Source organism: Salvelinus fontinalis, chromosome 18, assembly GCF_029448725.1.
Source record: "Salvelinus fontinalis isolate EN_2023a chromosome 18, ASM2944872v1, whole genome shotgun sequence".
In the NCBI taxonomy this organism is placed as follows: Eukaryota; Metazoa; Chordata; class Actinopteri; order Salmoniformes; family Salmonidae; genus Salvelinus; species Salvelinus fontinalis.
In genome coordinates this window covers 17,138,353-17,156,685 of record NC_074682.1, presented here as the reverse complement: position 1 = coordinate 17,156,685, position 18,333 = coordinate 17,138,353, and the positions used below count along the sequence as shown (strand labels likewise).

Sequence of the window (18,333 nt, the reverse complement as noted above, 5' to 3'; positions counted from 1 at the left end):
TACTATACACTCTACTGCTTTCTGTATCATGATCTCTCTTCTGTCTTTCCACTACCGACCATTCCGGTACTTGACCCTCATCTTCCCACTCCATACCATCAGAACCAACACTCATATTGTTTGCATTCCAGCACAGCTGTTGCTTCTCCAACCTTCTCTCCATTTCATCCCAACCAGTTGAGTTGGTTAAACGTTTTGCAACGTTATGTAGTGTGAAAGTAAATTGCACATCACATTGATATTCCCTCACAACCCTTTTCCTGATATTTATTTTTTCACACATTACGTTTTACTTTTTCCATACTAGAGATACACTATAAACGTTAAATAAAATGTAAACAAAATCAAAAACAGAACTTGGAAAATGCCAGTGGAAAACAATACTAGTTAGTCTCAGAAAACAAATGCCAGTAATGCACACAGAGTACCACATGAAATCATCATAAGCTCCTCTGGTGAGGATGTTCAAACAGTGAATACAGTGCACTGAAAGTTTAGTTAACATACTCAAACAAGAATACACAAATTATCAAAAAAAAAAAATGCATGCCTCCATTTTCAATAACTATGACAATCATGCTACATCATTGCAGGTATTCACTGTACTTCCATTGGATAGTTATATAGAGTAAGAAAACGTGATAAAATGCTTATGGCCACTAGAGCATGGAAGCATATGATCAGACACACACATATACAACAGTATATACTCATTGGCAGACTGAAACTACCCCTTCCCACACCCACCCTAAATGATTGCCCCTCTACCCATCCAGCAGCTTGAGGATGCTGTCTCTTTCCTTCAGTGCTTTCCATGCCTGATCCTTCTCCTTCTTTGTCGGTGTGCGTTTCTTCTGCCTGGCAGCCATAATGCGACGGAAGCCCTCCATGACCTCATTATCAGACACCCGGACCCTCTGCCGCAACTCCTGCTTCCGCATCTCCTCCTTTGCCAGGCTGTAAGGAGGACGGTGAAGGGACGGTTAGAGTCAACTATGAGGCGTGTTGTGAATAATAGCCAAATCCAGTACTAGTTTTTGATGAGTGTTCAGGTACTGCACATGTGATGTGGATGAGGTGAAGCAACTGGGCCTTCTATAAGTGCAACTCATTATCATCAACGTAAGAACATCCCTCCTTTTAGGTCTTAAACCAGGGGTGTCAAAAGTGCCTGCTGGTTTTGGGTATTTTCCTTTCAATTAAGACCTAGACAACCAGGTGAGGTGAGTTCTTTACTAATTTGTGACCTTAATTTATCAATCAAGTCCAAGGGAGGAGTGAAAACCTGCAGACACTCGGCCCTCCGTGGAATGAGTTGGACATGTGTCTTAAACAAAGTCATCAGACAGTTCTTTAGGACCTTTAATCAACCTTATTGCTCATGTACATTTTACATTTCTCCCCTGCACTTTTCTCTCGTGCTCTCACCGGAGTAACTCCTGCTTACGGGATCTGTTGTGGGCACTCAGGGCTTTGAGTTCAGCCTGTCTCTTGTGGAGCTCAGCGAGCACCTCATCCTCGGAGTCTCCGCCTGCTCCGGGTCGCTCCTCAGAATCCAGCAGCCCCTGAGACATCAGCTCCTCCTTAATCCGTGCCTCGAGAGAGCGCGTGTGAGGAACACTAGGAAAGAGGGAGAGTGGGAAAGTCAGTGGAAAGAAAGATCTAGTTGACTGATTGGTAAGTGACAGTCGCAGAAGAAGCAATCAGTGATTGGAATATATTGGTGTAATCTACAAAGCCTTTGTTGCTATTTAGCATTTTCCTTCAGGGTATCTGTAGAGTGTATCCTACAAGTTTATAACAGGGTGATGTTAGTTTATGGAGGATATGCCTTTACCTAAAAGCTTTGCCCTGGCTGCGAGGTGAGGTCCCAGCCCCCTCGTTCCCTCCATCCTTCCCAGATATGTCAGGGATTGGAGAATCCTCCATAGGTGATATGATATTCTCCTGCAAGAAAGAAACAATACTTAAAGAATTTCAGCTCTACAGCTTAATTATAAAGTATTCAAATCAACTAGTCATTTGCAGGGATGTGTTTAAGTCATTTAGAATTGTATGCGTAAACAACAAAGCCTGAAATATGCGACCTCGACAAGAGCCTGAAGGAGCCGCTGTGTAAGAGGACCAAAGGGACAACCATCATCTGGTGGGTCGTGCTGGGACTCTGACTTTTTTAGCAGAGCATCCACATCTAAGAGAATAAAATCCCCCTTGTGTCAGACATAATTACATATGATTTTTTTCAGTGTTGATGCTAGAGGAAGACAAACACTACTCATTTGTGAAGGCTCATCCACTCAATACATGCTGTATGTCGTTATCCCCATCTCCTAGCGTGCCCTCACCTTTTGCATCTAGTTCAGACAGTGGTCCCATGAGGCTTTTCTTCTTGTCGTTGGCTCGAGCCCCTTCCCGCTGTTCCTCCAGCAGATCCTCCTGAGCCCATCGCTGAGAGTAGTGTTTCCCCAATGCCGGAATCTACACAATATAATCAATACAATATTATTTATCTATGTTCTCTCCTTGGGGCAATGTGTAACAGAGGATGAGTCACAGAATACCTTCTATCAGATAAGCTAGTAGTGCTTGGGACCTGAGAGGCCAGCTACTATAAGTTTTGTCATGTTATGCTAATTGCATTAAGGGGTAGGATTCAATATTGTACCTTGTAGTATTCAGCCTCATCATCCGGGGGCTTCAGGAGTTCTTCCAGAACCCGGATTTCTTCATTCGTGATGTCAGCACAGTATGGCTCTACTGATGCCCAAAATCTGGAAAACACAAGACACAAATACACTGGAAAATCTTGCATGTGGGACAATGAAAAACAAACACAGCCAAACACTGTCAGTGACATTAGAGCAGTGTTTCCCAACCCTGGTCCTCAAGTACCACCAACAGTACACACTTTTATTGTAACCCTGGACAAGCACACATAATTCAACTTGTCAACTAATCATCAAGCCATGAATGAGCCGGTTTCCCAAAAACATCTTAAGGCGATCGGTTCAAAAAGATGGCAGACAATGGAAAAAGGAAGAAAGAAACATTATGAATAAATATGGAGTGGGAGATTGTACAAACCATCTGGAGGATTGTACAAACCATCTGGAGGATTGTACAAACCATCTGGAGGATTGTACAAACCATCTGGAGGATTGTACAAACCATCTGGAGGATTGTACAAACCATCTGGAGGATTGTACAAACCATCTGAAGGATTGTACAAACCATCTGAAGGATTGTACAAACCATCTGAAGGATTGTACAAACCATCTGAAGGATTGTACAAACCATCTGAAGGATTGTACAAACCATCTGAAGGATTGTACAAACCATCTGAAGGATTGTACAAACCATCTGAAGGATTGTACAAACCATCTGAAGGATTGTACAAACCATCTGAAGGATTGTACAAACCATCTGAAGGATTGTACAAACCATCTGAAGGATTGTACAAACCATCTGAAGGATTGTACAAACCATCTGAAGGATTGTACAAACCATCTGAAGGATTGTACAAACCATCTGAAGGATTGAAGGAGAAGATGGTGGACAAGAGAAAGAGAAGAAAAGTGAAATATGTCCTGAGTGAATATGGAATGGAGGATCGGACAGAACCTCTAGAAGAGCTACAGAAGGAATTGAACACGACAAGAGTGAGGGTGAATCAATTGCGGTGGCAGGTGTAGTGATGACAGCTGAGAATGAGTTGAGTAGAGGGAAGCGGGGTGGTAGGGAAGGTTGGCGACAAGTTTAAAAAGGGATATATGCTCTAGTAGCTCGGAGATTGAACCTGAAGTACCCGTGGTGGAGACTGCTGAGTTCGGGCCTCGTTCCAAGGATGTAAAGGATGATTTTGGTCCAGTGGGAGTGAGATTGGTGGAGAGTGGATCCTTGCAGTTTGGCTGAAGAGTGGAAGACCGCGATAAAGGAAACTGGAACAAAAAAGGACTAAAGTTGTTCATGAGTGTAGGTTTTTGGTTGGAGTAGGGTTCACTAACAATGATGCTTTTTTTCGGGGATCCGTTTGAAGTATCAAGGATGGTAAGGGATGCATTGGGAAAGGTGGAGTCGGTCAGAGGGACCAGAAGTGGTTTTGTTTTGATTTATTTTGTGTCGAAAGAGCAGAAGGAAAAGGCATTAAGGATCGACAAACTATCGACTTATGAAGCACCTTTAAAAGTTGTCATCTCTGGCTTCGTATTGGATGTGGAGGCCTTGTGGCTTACGAGGAGCATACCAGGAGTAGTTGGAACACGCCGGCTGAACCGTGCAGTGGATGGGGATTAAAGAAGAAAGCCTTTCAGCATTATTAATGTTTGACAAAGAGGATCTCCCTTCAAATGTGAAGATGGTATATGTTAGATATGCGGTGAGAGCTTTTGTGTCCAAGCTGTTGTTTTGCTGGAATTGCGAAAGGTATGGACATGTATCAAGTGTGTGTCGAAGGAATGTTGTTGAAGAATCTGAGGGTGTACGATGTTATTGTGATGGCAACCATCTTCCAAATTCCCCGGAGTGCCTGGTTAGGGTAAAGGAGTATGAAGTGACAAGGGTCAGGGCTATTCAGCAGGTCTCCTACACGGAGGCATGTGAAATCGTTGAAGGAGCGAAGGGAGCTGAAGATATAGCGGTGGATGCTCCGCAGACTGTGGAGATTCAGTGTTGTTCAACAGTTGAGGGAAACTGATATGCTGATTGTGAAGAAGGTAGATGTATGGTGTTTATCGGGCATTTGATTAATTGTACTGCATAAATTAACAAAAAGTCCAAGAAACTGCAGCTGAAAGGTTTTGGGGTGCCAGGATTTCACTGCTGAAACGTTGCAAAGAATACTGTCCAACTATGCTCTTCCTTTTCAGGCCCCAGAACCTGTAGGGTTGGGCTTTGGCAGTTGAATCTGAATAAAGGTGTACATTGTCTTGTTTATTTTGTTCAGTTTTATTTTGTTAATTATTTGGGCTGACATACAGCCAAAACAGTAGGTGGCGGCAATACACCAATAGGTGTAGTTTGCAATAACACTTTAAAGAAGAAGAAGCAGCCCTCAATGAGCTGTGTTTGTCCAGGGCTACAACAAAAATGTCTACTGTTGAGGATATTTGAGCACCAGGGTTGTGAAACACTGCCTTAGAGCACTGTTTGTGTGAGATGTGATTGTCACCGACCTGTTGGGGGCATCATTCTTAGGATTACGGGGAATGTCCTGTTGATCCTCACTTAACTCGTACTCCTGGACTTTGGGCTGCAGATTTTTGGATTTAGGTCGTCCAGGACCAGGCCCAGGCCCGTGACTGCCCTTTCCATCGAGTTTCTGCTTCTTCGGTTTGTGACGTGATGAGGCTGAGAGGTCTGCGTCCTTTCCCAGCTTCAAAAAGCGCTTGTCCCCTTTCTTATCCTGCCAGTCTGTGAGGATCTGAGAAAAATAGGTACCAGTCACCAACAAAACGTAATTATCAAATAAGGATGACACAAGTATCAATTGTAGTGCCAGAAACACTATGGCAGCAAAATATCTTGCCTGTCCAACATTACAGATGGAGGTGTAGCAGCAGCAGGTAGAGTGAGGCAACTCAGGCTGTCCAATGACATAAAAGCTGCTCAATTGTTTAATGACAACATTTGAGATGTGCTCACTGACTCCTGCCTTACCTGCCTCTGTTCTTCTAGAGCTCTGAGACGGCGGCTAGCAGAGGACAGGAGAGTCTCCAGCTCCAGCTGCAGTGTGTCCAGCTCCTCAATACCGATGCCATCGTCCTCTGAGCGCCCAAGCACGGCAGTGTAGCGGGGGCACACCTTGACATGCTCTACTGGCTTAAAGTCATAGTACTTTAGAGGCGGGCAGTCCTTCAACTCACTCATCTTGATGGTTAGAGTGGGCTATGTCTGTGGAGGAGAGATCAAGTGCACCATTGGTCATACAAAAATTAACAGACATCATGAGACAAAGTCAATTAACTCTCTCACACACACACACACACACACACACACACACACACACACACACACACACACACACACACACACACACACACACACACACACACACACACACACACACACACACACACACACACACACACACTTGATTCAACTGTTAAAGTCAGGGCTGGTTGAATCAGGTGGGTGGCACTGCGCTGGAACTAAAGTCTGCACATCCTGTGGGTACCCTCAGAACCAGGAGTGGCAGGATTAGAAGAAAACTAATCTGTCCATAAAGCAGCCTTGGACCACTGCTCTGGAAAGGCTCCTCATATTGTTTTCAAGAACGGGGAACAACGTGGGTGATTTCCATTGAAGATAACGTGAACGTTAGCTAGCTTGCTGGCTTTAGCACAGTATGCGCTGAATGACCGGTGCGTCGGGAAACTAAACTGACCATTCACAATATCGATCAGAACCCCCAATGCAGCTGGACAAGACAGTGGTTTGATTACAAATGCACCATGTAAATCTAATGTAAATTGGCTTAATTTTGAATATTAACACAACAATATTTAACTTACCTCTGACCCGTAGACTGGCATCCATCATTGACTGAACCATCTACGGAAGAAGGGGGGTAAAAATATTCAGGAACAGAGATTTGTGTTCAATTTTGAAAACTTGTAAATCGTTTTTCTGAGTGTTAAATGATCTTCAATTGTTACTAATATTTTTGTTTCACTAATAACCAAGTAAAGAATAAAGAATGTCAGATACACTAAATTGTAGAATGGTATCTCCGGTATAAACATATATATATATAAAAAAAAAAAAAAAAAAAAACATATTTGGGGATGTGTATTTACGGTAATGGGAATCAAACGAATATTAAGGATCTAAATATTTGTATTTGTCACTCATGTTTATGAAGTTCTATGTGTAATAATACAATAGTTCTTAATACAATTATTATTAAAAAAATATCACTTGGCCAAAATTCTTATTTTATTTAACACAGTGAGGCCCAACAAATGGATGCGCCCAAAGACGTTTAGAGCTCAGAAAGATGGTCGCAGCGACCAAAAGGTGTCCACTAGTTACCGCAGCCACAAAGTCAAAATTGTCTATAGTAAAATTCATGAAAACATACATTTGCTGTTTGGTTATAATTTAAGGTTAGGATTAGTCATAAAGTTAGCAGTGTGGTTAGATTTAAAATCAGATTTTAAGAAGAGACATTTTAGAAAAAGGCGGGGTTTATGACTATGTGGCGGTGGTAACTAGTGACGACCAGACCGGAATCCAATGAAAACGCTCTGTCAAAGATGATCTATTATATTGACAAAATGGTCGATTGACCGCTCAAACAATAGAAATACAGGCCAAAGGCGGCCAGCACCCAGCAGACCTGCCCCGCACCATTAGTCCTCATCATTCAGATTATTCAAATTCAATCATGAAGTGTTTAGAGAGTGATTAGAAGGACAATAGAGCGCTGAGTACCAAGCCATTAGTGAGGGCCGTAGACTACACATCCACGCCACTAATTTGCACAGTTTTGGATGGAATTACCATGAACAACTGAATGCGGTCATGATTTGTGACTGCTGGTGTGGCGGTAATACGGTCACTGCAACAGCCCTATGATCATTGGATGTTATTAGGTAACATGTTTATTGTTAGCATAAGTGCTTCTTGTGATACTATGTAATACATGGTTATTAGATACAGTCCTTTGCTCCAGTTATATTCATTAGCATTCCTTAATGCATAGTTTATCCCATTCTATTGCACTCTGCACATACCTATGCAGTATATGTATCTCCTGTATAGCATATTCATTATCTATCTGTCTCTGTACCTTTACAGAACTATCGTCATGTACATCCCCATGCACATCTTCATCAGTGTGTGTAAATAAAGTTCCCTGTGTGTGTGTCAACTCTTGGACTGCCTTATTCCCCTCTAACCGGGGGCGGTGTCAGTGAGTCACAAACCAGTAGAATACATAGACCCTGTTTTCTCTCTTTTCATTGTCTCGCCGGATTTGTGACTTTGCTGACACCACTACAGTATGGAGGCCCACAGAGACCACACAAGATACTTTCCACACTGCCCACCTGCGGTCCAGTGGACTACAACCATGTGGATTATACCTCCTCTCTGGAGCCATTGGGAGCCCTACGCCTGCTGACCGTGCAGCATGAACCCTATGGCCCCTCTTCTCCACCTGTGGGATATTACTCAGGAAGAACAGGAAGCACGTATTGTTCGTTTGGAGCAGAATATACAGTGTCTTCCTTGCATCTTGAAACAGCAAACCAGATCTCCCGTCAGGGGAACCCTCTCCGACAGGTTGCAGTGGAGGACATGAAACAGTCGTATGGAGTTCAGCAGAAGGACGCCGCTTCAGCAGCCTCAGCAATGTTACCGACTACGACCGACTGCAGGGTGTGAGTATTCTGCCTCTTTGGCCCCGGCATGGCTGCAACTGAGACCGGGCATGGACACGTCATGCCCTCAGCCGCGACTAGTCATCTGGAGCTGCCTGCTATAGAGACTGAGCCCACACCAGATGTCATTTTCGATCCCCCCCTCATCGGTTTAGCCTTGACATGGGCCCATCACGGGACACAGCAACAGCCCTGGGTCCTGTTCGGGGTATCCAGGATGACCCTGACTAGCATGCACAGGACTCAACCCCCGACGTGACTGTGGGGGATACACCATACTTAATCTGGGGTGACCACCCAGACCTTGCCACCAGTGTCCTGTCCCAGGGGCACTACCTATTTCTGCACCTGGGGTCAGAGCTGGTCCACCATCTGCCCTGGACTCACCAACACTGCCTCCTGATCTGGCCTTGACTGTGGATCTACTGCCGGGGCCTGCTCCGGGGCTTCACCTAGGCCCTCCTCTGGTTCCTGCACTGGGGACTTGCCAGCCTCAGTTGGGTAACCGTTGCCGTTGTGCCTGCTCTCCTCTGCATGGGTACAGCCCTCCTCTGTGGGGGATCCATTGCCGCGCCTGCTCACCGCTGCTGGGGCATTGAGGAGTTTACCACATCAGTCACCGGCTAAATGAATAAGTACATTGACGACATCATCCTCACAGTGACGGTCAATACATATCCAACCAGAAGCCATGGGTTACAGGCAACTTCCACACTGAGCTAAAGACTAGAGCTGCCGCTTTCTAGGAGCGGGACACTAATCGCGATGCTTATAGTAAATCCCACTACGACCTCCAATGAGCCATGAAACAGGAAAAATTTCAATACAGGGTTAAGGTCGAATCCTACTACGCCGTCTCTGACACGCATCCGATGTGGCAGGGCTTACAAACTATCATGAATTACAAAGGGGAACTTAGCCGTGAGCTTCCCAGTGACGTGAGCCTACCAGACGAGCTAAATACCTTCTATGCTCGCTTCAAAGCAAGCAACACTGAACCATGCAAGAGAGCACCAGCTGTTACGGATGACTGTATGATCTCGCTCTCCGTAGCCGATGGGAGTAAGACCTTAAAACAGGTTAACATTCACAAGGTCGCAGGCCAGATGGATTGCCAGGAAGCGTACTCAAAGCATGCGCTGACCAGCTGGCAAGTGTCTTCACTCCTTTGGGTAAGTTCAGTACACATTATTTAACGTCGCCGTGACTCAGTCTATTATACCTACTTTTTTTCAAGCAAACCGCCATAGTCCCTGTGCCCAAGAACTCCAGGGTAACCTGTCTAAATGACTATCGCCCCGTTGCACACCCATCTGCAGCTGTAACTTATACGCAGGGAGTTAGAAAGCAGGTGCAGAAGGTGAGTTTAATAATAATAAACATGAATAAAATACAAAACAGGAGAAGCGTACTGACCGTAACCAAAACCAATACTTCCTGAAGACTAAGTCTTACTGAGGGCTATATGAAGGGAGAGTAATCAGGGTGGTGATCAATTCCAGGTGTGTGCAATGATGGTTGCCAGGTGTGCGCAATGTGGGTTGCCAGGATCGGTGGGTAGTAAACCAGCAATGTCGAGCACCGGAGGGAGGGAGCAGGCGCAGGCGTGACAGTAGTCATGAAATGCTTTGAAAGGCTGTCCATGGCTCACATCAACACCATCATCCCATACACCCTGGGCCCACTCCAGTTCAAATACCGCCCTAACAGATCCACAGATGGCACTATCTCTATTGCACTCCACACTGCCCTTTCCCACCTGGACAAAAGGAACACCTACATGAGAATGCTTTTCATTGACTACAGCTCAGCGTTCAACACCATTGTGCCCTCCAAGCTCATCACTAAGCTAAGGACCCTGGGATTTAACACCTCCCCTGCAACTGGTCCTGGATTTCCTGATGGGCCGCCCCCAGGTGGTGAGTGTAGGCAACACTACATCTGCCATGCTGACCCCCAACATGGGTCCCCTCAGGGGGGTGTGCTTACTCCCCTCCTATACTCGACTGCGTGGCAGCGCACAACTCCAACCCCATCATTAAGTTTGCTGACGACACGCGTTGGTAGGCCTGATCACCGACGAAGATGAGACAGCCTACAGGGAGGACAACAACCCTTCCCTCAACGTCAGCAAGACAAAGGAGCTGATCGTGGACTACAGGAAACGGAGGGCTAAGCGCACCATCCACATCGACTGGGCTGTTGTGGAGCAGGTCAAGAGCTTTCTAGCCTATAGGCTATGGATCATTTGATTGAGACCATTCTAAATAGCCTGTTTTATAATTAGTTGCTTATTAGGCTATAAAATTATGTGTGCCCGATGCCACCCCTCATCTTTGATTCTCTGAGCCCACACCAGTCATTTTCAATCCCCCCTCCACTGCTGTAGAGTCTGGGGGAAACACGCAGTAGTGAGCCTATGTTGCCCAGCACTTGATATTGCACGCCCAGCAGAGAATCAAAGATGAGGGGTGGCATCGGGTACACATCGTTTTATAGCTTAATAAGCAACTAATTATAAAACAGTAAGAAATGTTGAAATGTCATCAATTACATGACTAGATTTAAAAGTACTAAACCCCCCCCCTTGACTGAAATTGCCCCATTTTCCTCCAGGTAACCATTCTGTAAATTTCAATCCATCCCTTACTGTTATCTATTGCGTTACTATTTTCTTACTTTTTAACTCTGAATTGTTGCGAAAGGGCCCGTAAGTAAGCATTTCACGGAAAAGTCTACACTTGTTGAATTCTGCGCATGTGATAAATACAATTTGATTTGAAGTATGTTTTCCGAGCCATATCTCCAGTGGTGTAAAGTATTTAAATAAAAATACTTAAGTACTACTTAAGTAGTTTTTTTAGGTATCTGTACTTTAATATTTATATTTTTGACTACTTTTACTTTTACTTCACTGCATTCCTAAAGAAATAATGTACTTTTTACTCCATACATTTTTCCTGACACCCAAAAGTATTTGTTACATTTTCAATGCTTAGCAGGACAGGAAAGTTTTAAATTAAAAAAATAGGCGGAAGTTATACAAATATATAAAATTGTGCCATCTGATCTTATTATTATAAGCAATTTGAAATTATTTATACTTTTACTTTTGATACTTTTGATATTCTACTTTTAGACTTTTACTCAAGTAGTATTTTTCTGGGGGACTTTCACTTTTACTTGAGTCATTTTCTATGAAGGTATCTTTACTTTTACTCAAGTATAACAATTGGGTACTTTTTCCACCACTGCGTATCTCGTGCCTGCTCCTTTGTCTTAATATACACGGAAATGCTGTCTGATCCTAGTGCAGCTGTAAGTATGCGGGTCGGATCTGCTGGCTAGGAAGGTGGGAAGAGGCCAGATCAGGTTGGAACATTCTAGCTAGCCAATGATCTTTTGTAGAAAACATATCAATAAACTCGTAACAACCTAAGCATTATGAAAGTTCTATTCGATCAAATATGTCTCACCTTACAAAAAAAAAAAAAAAATACTCACTTCGTCTGCTTAATGTGCGCAGACAGATTTTGGGCGGAGTCGACCCTCTCGCTTTGCCTCTTCTTCTCTGGCCCTGTTCGCTGTGATATAAGGAGTGTAACATTTGCGGAAGAGATGTTGAATGCAGGCGTGGCACTATAACTTCCGCCTTCAAACCCAGAACAACAGAGAATGGTGAGTGACTTTAATCATAAATACCGATGCAATTCTCTGTTTTCAAATTCCTAGGTTAAACCATCTTTATTCTGGTGGCTTGATAGTTGCACAGATTAATGTGGGCGGGACGGTGCGCTCTAAAAAAAAAAATCTGTATCAAAGCTTGTTATCAAGCCAGTTGGATTTGTATACTTGTAATATAATCCAAGGGATCGGATCAGACATCTAGAACGCGCTGACACCACCACAACATTCATTGATTGTTCAATACTATGCAAATGACCAAGGAGGCTAAATATGCTTGTAGTAACATGGTACTTCCTCTCTGGAGGTCTGGACAGCAGTCTGTCTGAGACGTAAAGCCTCAGTTGTGTGTCCTGAGAATGGGGGTGGAAAAAGGTTTCTGGAAGATTGTCGTGATCATTGATCTGTAATAGTAGTGTTTCAAAGTTAATGTCGTCAACCCCTCCCTCAGACAGCGACACTACGCCCATACCTGAATGCTGTGCGTGCCACACTGCAGGCCGCCCTCTGCCTGGAGAACTTCTCCTCTCAGGTGGTGGAACGCCACAACAAGCCAGAGGTGGAGGTCAGGTGAGTGAGCTCTCTCGTGCTCTCTTCTCATAATGATATCATTAGTGTTATTTGTGACACATTGTCTTTTGTCATTACAGGAGTAGTAAAGAGCTCTTACTACAGCCTGTGGTAATCAGCCGCAATGACAAGGAGAAGGTCCTAATTGAGGGCTCCATCAACTCTGTGCGAGTCAGCATTGCTGTGAAGCAGGTCAGGGGTTGTCACCCTTTCAATGTCACCCTTTCAATGTCACCCTTTCAATGTCACCCTTCCATTATCTTGATGTTGTGTGTTTGTTGTAAGTAAAGTCTCTCATACACTGAGTGTAAAAACAAACAAACAACTTTAAGAGCACCTGCTCTTTCTATGACAGACTGACCAGGTGAATCTAGGTGAAAGCTGTGATCCCTTATTGATGTTACTTGTTAAATCCACTTCAATCAGTGTAGATGAAGGGGAGGAGATGGGTTATATATATATATATTGTAGCTTTAAGACAATTGAGACATGGATTGTGTATCTGTGCCATTCAGAGGATGAAGGGGCAAGACGAAAGATTTAAATGCCCTTGAACGGGGTATGGTAGTAGGTGCCAGGCGCACCAGTTTCTGTAAAGAACTGCAACACTGCTGTGTTTTTCACACTCAGCAGTTTCCTGTGTTAATCAAGACTTGACACAACTGTGGGAAACATTGGAGTCAACATGGGCCAGCATCCCTGTGGAACACTTTCGACACCTTGTGGAGTCCATGCCCCAACAAATTGAGGCTGTTCTGAGGGGGACTCAATATTAGGAATGTTTTGTACACTAAGTGTCGATTTTAAATGCCTTCGTCTGCCAATAAAAAAAAAAAAAAAAAAGTGTGTTCAAGGGAAGTGCTTACTGGTGCTCTTATTGGCTCCATCAGGCTGATGAGATTGAGAAGATCCTGTGCCACAAGTTCATGCGCTTCATGATGATGAGAGCAGAGAACTTCTTCATTCTCAGGAGGAAATCCGTTGAGGTGAGCGAGGAGTCAAGAAAACAGGATACGATTCAGTTGGTGTTAGTATTGCTTCGGATGTTCTAAGACCTCTCTCTTCCTCCATCCTGTCATCTAGGGCTATGACATTAGTTTCCTCATCACCAACTTCCACACAGAGCAGATGTACAAGCACAAGCTAGTGGACTTCGTCATCACCTTCATGGAGGAGATTGACAAGGAGATCAGCGAGATGAAGCTGTCTGTCAATGCCCGTGCCCGTATCGTTGCGGAGGAGTTCCTCAAGAATGTAAGACTGCTATGTTTTTAGAAGAAAGTCTAGATTATAATACATTTATAGAAACGTGGTCAAATCAATGGGAATAATGAAACAATTATGTTTGTCAATGGCTTCTGTTGCAGTTCTGAGGCGGCGTCATCGCATCCCTCTCACTGATCACATGACTTGGCCATGACCATGGATCTGTGAAAGGGCAGGCTCAAGGGCCCGATAGCAGGAAGAGAGTGGCGACGCGTACTGTGAGTGAACAACCAATCCGTGGCGAAGACTATAGAAAAGTGACCATTCCAGTGTGGGTGTGGCACCCAACTGCGTCTCCCAAGTATGTACCGTACTCATAAATATTGATGACTGTATATAATTAAATGTTTCATTTTCTGCCTCTTAGAGCAAATCTCAAAACCAAGGCGGGTCCTTAAAAGTATTAACCAGGTTGATATTCATGACGGGGACAATGAGAATGTGTTGCAACTGAAACAGCCTGTATTGTTTTTATACATCCTTTATGTACTCGTTTGTTCATTTTTTAAATATTTTTTTTCATTCTCCTTTTTGTTACAAAATATTAACCTGTTCAGTACGCTCATCATGGAGAGAGGAAAAACAAGATCTATGTTTACATTTTAGTACAAGACGCATCACAGATTTATTAAGCTGTCATAAGATACGAAATTATAATAATGAATGACCTATTCAAATAAAACTCATGACGGCTTGTTTGTACTTTTGAGTAATAGTGCTTGTGTGTGTCCCATAAATTCTCTCCTTTTTGTCCACATCCTCAGTCATGAGGTTGAGTGTGCATACCATTTGATATGCACTTTATCTATTTCTATTTCTATGGCACTAGCTGTGTTGGTTGAGACTCTAGTCTCTGCTAAGATCAGCTGTTTCTGTTAGTAAAGGTCTCTGTATTATTTCAGTTGTGAGAAAGGGGAAGTGAATGTGTTTGCTGGACCTAATATGAGTGAGTCAGATCTTGCATGCTTCCTGGTCGAGTGGGCCTCTAGCTCAGACTGTGGTTGGATTATTTATGTTGAAGGTGATTTCCCTTCTTTCGTAAGCCTAAAACTGCAAACGTGTATTGCATTATAGCCAATTATTTTCTTAAGTTTATTTTCATAACACTTTGTTCCAGCATATTCATTCAACACTAGTGATCTTTGGTAAGTTGTATGCAATTATGTGCTTGGGTGATTGAGAAATCCACATTTCCAGAAAAATAAATGTTAACTGAGGTCAATTGTAATAGATGTCCTCTATGAATCTGAGGCATCTGTATAAAAATACCACAACATCTTTATTGAAGCTGTAAGAGGAGGATTCTTGACATTTTGAAAACAATGAGCAAACATTTGGATCCAATAGTAGCCTACATAAGCACCAACAATTGGATTTGCCCACATATCTGCACCTGCTGGTTGTGTAGCCAAACAATAGAAATATACTGAACCAAATATAAATGGAACATGTAAAGTATTGGTTTCATGAGCTGAAATAAGATCCCAGAAATGTTCCATACTCACAAAAAGCTTAATTCTCTCATCTTGTGCTCAAATTTGTTTATATCATTGTTTAGTGAGCATTTCTCCTTTGCCAAGATAATCCACCCACCTGAAAGGTGTGGCTTATAAACAAGCTGATTAAACAGCATGATCATTACACAGGTGCACATTGTGCTAGGGACAATAAAAGGCCACTCTAAAATGTGCAGTTTTGTCACGTAACACAATGCCACAGATGTCTCAAGTTTTTCAGGGAACGTGCAATTAGCATGCTGATGGCATCCATGTCAATTTCTCTACCATAAGCTGCCGCCAATGTTGTTTTAGAGAATTTGACAGTACGTCCAAGCGACCTCATAACCGCAAACCATGTGTAACCACGCCTAGGGTGGCCCATTTTGGGAAATATTCAGAGGTGGAAACTTTCAGTGGGAATTAATGGAAATATATGCAAATTAATAATACCATTTAAATGTAATGTTTTTTGCATTGGATATATTTACTATATCAGATGGAGACAGAAACAAACCTTTTACCTTAAGTAGACATAATTGCAAATTATTAAATCCTTCCAATGGAAATAATTTTAGTTACGAATTGAACTTTAAATTAGTTGACTTCATGGGACGATTTCACTGAACAAAAGACAGGGAATATTAAATGATCCCCAATGATCCATCGCATCTCCCAAAAACATTTAACATACATCTGTAAAATGATAGTCTAGAAACTAAAGCGTTGGTTGTCTTAATCTCAGGCTTCCAGGTCTTCTCCCTGGACCTCGTCAATGTCCACCTCTTGAACTTCAGACTCTGAGGCCTCATCTTCACTATCACTTTCCAACCTTGTCAGGCTCAAAAAGCCTCAAATTTGCCCGGATGGCCACCAATTTTTCAACCCTTGTATTGATCAGCCTGTTGCGTGCTTTGGTGTGTGTGTTCCCAAACAAGGGCCAGTTGCACTCTGAGGCAGCTGATGTTGGTGGGATTTGGAGGATGATGGAGGCAACAGGAGAATGAGCCTCAGATCCACAGTCCCTTCCACCAGGTGGCTTATGAGATATGTTGGCACGACTGCCATATTGCATCTCCATCCCAAAGCCCTTGATTGGAAGTGTACTTCGTCAGACTGGCAATAACCTTACCCTCATCCAGGCCAAGGTGGCAAGACACGGCAGTGATGACACCATAGACTTGGGGTCCAACATGTACGCTGCGGCGTGTATGGACTTCAGGCAGAAGTCTAAACGCTTTTTGAAATATTTCAGAACTGCAGTTTCCTCGGCTTGGAGCAACAGTGAAATGGGCAGGGCAGTACAGATATCTTCTCTTACATCTGCAAGCAGAGTCTGAACACCAGACAGGATGGCATTGTCTCCCTCAATCCGTGCAATGGCTACAGCTTTTGTTTTCAGGCTGCTTACCACTCTCTCCCAAAATACATCATCCAGGAGGATCCTCTTGATGGGGCTGTCCATATCGGCATACTGTGATATGACCATTTCTCCACACTCCAGACTCCTTCCCCTCCAGGAGACTGTCAAACATGATGACAACATCCCTTCAATGGGTGTTGCTGGGCAGCTTCAATGTGGTGCTGTTATCCTGTTGGGGATGGGGGCGCTGTTTAGACTATTTATGCTAATTGGGTAATTTTTGAAACGGCTTCCCACAAAATCCTTGATCGTACAATATGCATATTATTATTATTATTGGATAGAAAACAGTCTATAGTTTCTATAGGAGTTGAAATTTTGTCTCTAAGTGGAACAGAGCCCATTCTACAGCAATTTCCCTGACATGGATTCAGATTTCAGAAATGTTGGCCACTGTTCTGAAGTCAGCTAAAAGGGCACTGTCATTGCTATGACTGTACGGACACTTCTTACGTCTTCCCCTGGATGCCTTTACGTGATGACGATTCCAATGGGGTCGATTGCGCGTTCACAGGCCCTATAAATCAAAAAACCCTGTAGCTAGCAAGTCTTTTGTTGGTGCGTCACGCGCGTGGAGGACACCGACCCTCTCCTGTTCCAAGCGTTAGTTTAGCCTGTTATATTTCTCCGGTCATCTTTTCACTCGTTATAGGAGTTAAAAACATCATAAGGTAGTTAATTTAAAGCGTTTTATAGCAATTTATATCCGTTTAGTGCGATTTTGGGACATTTATTTCTTTAACGCTGTGAATAGGTGGGCACGCTTTCAGTTCATCCCGAACGCAGTTGGCATTTCCACATGGCAAGAGGACAGCTTTCCACCAAAAGACGATTCCTCCCAAGAAAGGATCCTTTGCCCAAGATACTGATGGAAGAACAGCTCAAGGTAGGACATTTTTATTATGATAAATCGTGTTTCTGTCGAAACATTTTAGTGGCTTAGGACGCCATGTTTTTTGACGTAGCTTCGCTTGGCGCAAACTGTATTGAAAAGTAAGGATAAATTAAAAAATGTAATAACGCAATTGTATTAAGAATTAAATTGTCTATCAATCCCTGTCCACCCTATATTTTTTAGTCACGTTTATGAGTATTTATGTATAAGAGTAGATCACTGTCTAAGTGGCGCAAGGAAATTTTCTGACCAACTGAGCTACATTTCACATTGTCTAACCATGATTTTGGTGGCTAAATATAAACATTTTCGATCAAACTGTATATGCATGTTGTAATGTGATGTTACAGGAGTGTCATCGGAAGAATTCTGAGAAGGTTAGTGAAAAAATTAATATCTTTTGGCGATGTTGACTTTTATCGCTCACTTTGGCTAGAATCAATGCTGGGCTGCTATGTGGTATGTGCTATGCTAATATAACGATTTATTGTGTTTTCGCTGTAAGACACTTAGAAAATCTGAAATATTGTCTGTATTCACAGGATCTGTGTCTTTCGATTCGTGTATGCTGTGTATTTTTACGAAATGTTTGATGATTAGTAAGTAGGTAAACACGTT

The 18,333-nt window shown here is 43.2% G+C and overlaps 2 protein-coding genes across 2 annotated transcripts; one reads left to right on the top strand and one right to left on the bottom strand.

Moving 5' to 3' along the window:
• Nucleotides 1-241: 241 nt before the first annotated feature.
• On the bottom strand, nucleotides 242-11,927 carry LOC129815085 (transcriptional adapter 3). The gene is made up of 10 exons (XM_055868438.1): nucleotides 11,886-11,927; nucleotides 6,510-6,549; nucleotides 5,656-5,889; nucleotides 5,172-5,419; nucleotides 2,666-2,771; nucleotides 2,346-2,478; nucleotides 2,088-2,191; nucleotides 1,838-1,947; nucleotides 1,429-1,620; nucleotides 242-957 (listed from the first exon to the last, which is right to left on the bottom strand). Exons 3-10 carry the CDS (start codon nucleotides 5,863-5,865, stop codon nucleotides 765-767), a joined length of 1,296 nt encoding a protein of 431 aa, XP_055724413.1. The 5' UTR covers nucleotides 5,866-5,889; nucleotides 6,510-6,549; nucleotides 11,886-11,927; the 3' UTR covers nucleotides 242-764.
• A 7-nt stretch (nucleotides 11,928-11,934) lies between these two features.
• Nucleotides 11,935-14,603, top strand: LOC129815086 (actin-related protein 2/3 complex subunit 4-like). The gene is made up of 6 exons (XM_055868439.1): nucleotides 11,935-12,059; nucleotides 12,517-12,635; nucleotides 12,716-12,827; nucleotides 13,526-13,621; nucleotides 13,719-13,889; nucleotides 14,003-14,603. The coding sequence occupies exons 1-6, from the start codon at nucleotides 12,057-12,059 to the stop codon at nucleotides 14,006-14,008; spliced, it is 507 nt and encodes a 168-aa protein (XP_055724414.1). The 5' UTR covers nucleotides 11,935-12,056; the 3' UTR covers nucleotides 14,009-14,603.
• The last annotated feature ends 3,730 nt before the right edge of the window (nucleotides 14,604-18,333 follow it).